The sequence below is a fragment of the Triticum dicoccoides genome, chromosome 5B, assembly GCF_002162155.2.
Source record: "Triticum dicoccoides isolate Atlit2015 ecotype Zavitan chromosome 5B, WEW_v2.0, whole genome shotgun sequence".
NCBI lineage: Eukaryota > Viridiplantae > Streptophyta > Magnoliopsida > Poales > Poaceae > Triticum > Triticum dicoccoides.
In genome coordinates this window covers 29,550,751-29,553,562 of record NC_041389.1, presented here as the reverse complement: position 1 = coordinate 29,553,562, position 2,812 = coordinate 29,550,751, and the positions used below count along the sequence as shown (strand labels likewise).

General features: G+C 45.6%; 1 protein-coding gene across 1 annotated transcript; it reads left to right on the top strand.

Moving 5' to 3' along the window:
- Positions 1–110: 110 nt before the first annotated feature.
- Positions 111–2,345, top strand: LOC119305075. Its single transcript, XM_037581695.1, has 3 exons — positions 111–191; positions 1,370–1,737; positions 1,880–2,345. The coding sequence occupies exons 1-3, from the start codon at positions 170–172 to the stop codon at positions 2,093–2,095; spliced, it is 606 nt and encodes a 201-aa protein (XP_037437592.1). The 5' UTR covers positions 111–169; the 3' UTR covers positions 2,096–2,345.
- The last annotated feature ends 467 nt before the right edge of the window (positions 2,346–2,812 follow it).

The following is a 2,812-nucleotide window of genomic DNA, read 5'->3' as shown; positions in this document are numbered from 1 at the left end:
CTCCTCCAGGCCCTCCACGGAGACGCTCGCGGATTCCAGCAACCCCGCCGCCTCCTCCAGGCCCTCCACGGAGACGCCCGTGGGCTCCACCAACTCAGCCGCCTCCTCCAGGCCCTCCACGGAGACGCCCGTGGGCTCCACCAACTCAGCCGCCTCCTCCAGGCCCTCCATGGAGACGCCCGCTCCACAAGGTACTAATCATATCTGATATCTCTCTGTTATTTGTGTTCTTGTTCTTCTTGCGTTCTCTGTGCGAATCTGTTTCAGTGTGAGATAGGCAATTGTTAAGGGATCTAGGCAGTTCTTTTGCTCAATTCTGGGAGAATCAGACCCTTCCCCTGCTTCCCCAGAATCTTCCACCCTAGTAGGGCGAGGGATTAGCTAGGATTCGCGGGCCAGATGTTGAGACGTTGAGAGTTGAGACCTTGGTCTTGGTGAACTAGTTTTTCAGCTATGAAAATTTGGGGGAAGGGAAACCCCTTCATTCAGAAAAAAACAGAGTTGCATCTCATATTTGGAGAGATGATGATCCTCGATGTGTTCTTTGCTTTCTAATTCTTGTACTACTGTTCTGTAGTAAATGCTTGTTCCTTTTTTTGGTATAAGTTGGGTAATTCAGATATAATTTACAGTGCTAATGATTTATATTTTACAGTGCATTTCAGATAGTTTTTACAGTTCTAAAGATATCTATATTTGCATGGTGGTTTAGTAATGTTTACTGTTTTGTGGTCACTGTAAAAGGTGTTCCATTTTCTGTAAGTTTAGTAGTTCTAGTTCTTACAGTCAATTTTGCGTATCACTTACCATGTCACAGGAAATTTGATTACCAAGCAAAGATTTACTGATTTAGTAATCTATAAAGGATAGTTTTAAATGTTATAGTAATTTTTTACAGTAACTTTTGTGTATGATTTACGTTGTCACAAGAAATGTAACTCTACAGCAAAGAATTAAAGCTATAGTAATTCTGAACTTTAGTCTTAAATTGTTTATTAATCCTAGTGTGTGTGTTTTTTGCTGAATTCTTTGCCACTTCTAGGTTACAGTAATTTGTAGGTACTTCAAGGTTAAATTCTGTGCCACTTCAAAGTACGTTCTATTTGCTGACTTAAACCAAAGTTTCTATATTACTACAACTTTTGGGACTGTTTTGTTTTATATATAACCAAGGATGTGAACCTGACTAATCTTAAAACTGAAGCTGCCAGTGTCTAATTTAATGTGTGATAATTAGAGATAACAGATGAAGGACTTGTTGCATATATTTGCTAGCATGTCTTTTAGAACCAGTAGAGATTGAGATGCTTGTTCCTGGAGTAGCTTGTCAAAAATGTAGCTGAGTTGATTCTTGTTTCACTCTATGCAGGAATCAATTGGGCCCTTCAGGTTGCTCAAGCTGGGGCCAGGATTGAACAATGTGGGACCTATTTGGGTGGTTGGGAAGCCTACCTGAGGGGACGCAGCGAGTTTCTATGTCAGTTAGCAGGTTTTGCTCCGGAAGGTCGATTTCCGGCGGCTGTGGTTTGGATGGCAGGGGCATGCAATGCCATTGGCCAGGCCTTGGGCCATTTTGCAGACATGATTAAGGGAGCGTCTGAGCTCTACGCCCTGGTAGGAGGTGCGATCCAGCGCTTCGTGGAGCAAAATTTGGCAGGGATGGGTGCTGAGGCCCAAGGCGACGTAGAGAATCCCTTGTCGGCCCCCAGGCTAGTCATCGTTAGATCAGTTCAGGAGGTTTGTTTCATCTCCAAGCAATGCAAAATTTGATGTACCATGATTGGTTTATCATGCTAGCTACTTTGTTTTGATTCGTGTTTGAACATTGCAGTTTTATGTACAGTGATCTGCTTGTCGTGCTAACTGCTTTGTTTTGCAGCTAGAGGAGCTGTTGGCAATCTGGAAGGTCACGGGGATAGCCTTTCAAGTTGATGTAGATCCGGAGACGCACTGCAGCATCGGGTTTGACTGCTACAAGCGCCTCCATGAGGAAGGCCAGCATGCGCTGGAGCTGATCCGGACAGCTCGGCACATAATGCTGAAGCGAGAAGAGTACCTGCAGGCGCAGCAGGCTCCACCGGCCCCAGGGACATGAGCCCCGGCCGAGGACCAATGAACATACGTACTTACACAGTAGAAGAGAACCTGGAGTAGTACTTTAGAACTAGTATTCTTTTACTACATATACGAGAATGATGCTGCTGCTACCAATTTGTAGCGGTCAAGTCATGATTGACAAGCGTGGTGTTGCGAACAGTTTGAGAATGTTGTTTCGCTACCAATTTGTAGCGGTCAAGACTCAAGTCATCATTGACACATAGTTTGGCCAGCTTTTGGATTATTTTGCACAGATGAAACTCCCGTTTTCATTTTGTTTTTGGGCCGACATAGTCATGGAGAATATCCAGTGCTCCCATAATAGACTGCTTAAAACTTCAATTTAAACGTTTCAAAATAATCTGACATTTTTCTTGGATGTTCATGAGAGACGTGTCTACAGCCTATACAAAAACAGATCTAAATTCTAAATATACATGGAGAGACAAAAAAGAATAGACAAATCAAGATGTGAATATTTTTTGAGCGAATAAGCTCGTAGACCACTCTCCGCTCCGCTCCCCCAACCCCGCCGCCTCCGCGTCGGTAGCCGCTCCGGCGGCCACCTCTCCCGGCCGGCATGGCGAGCCGTGTGCAGCTCTCCGGCTCCTCATCCGGTGGCTCGAGCCCCCCCTGTTCTCAGCTCGGCCAGATCCCTCCCGCCTGCTCCGGTGAAACCCCCTCCCCGGCTGCGCTCTCTCATCGTCGTCCTGCC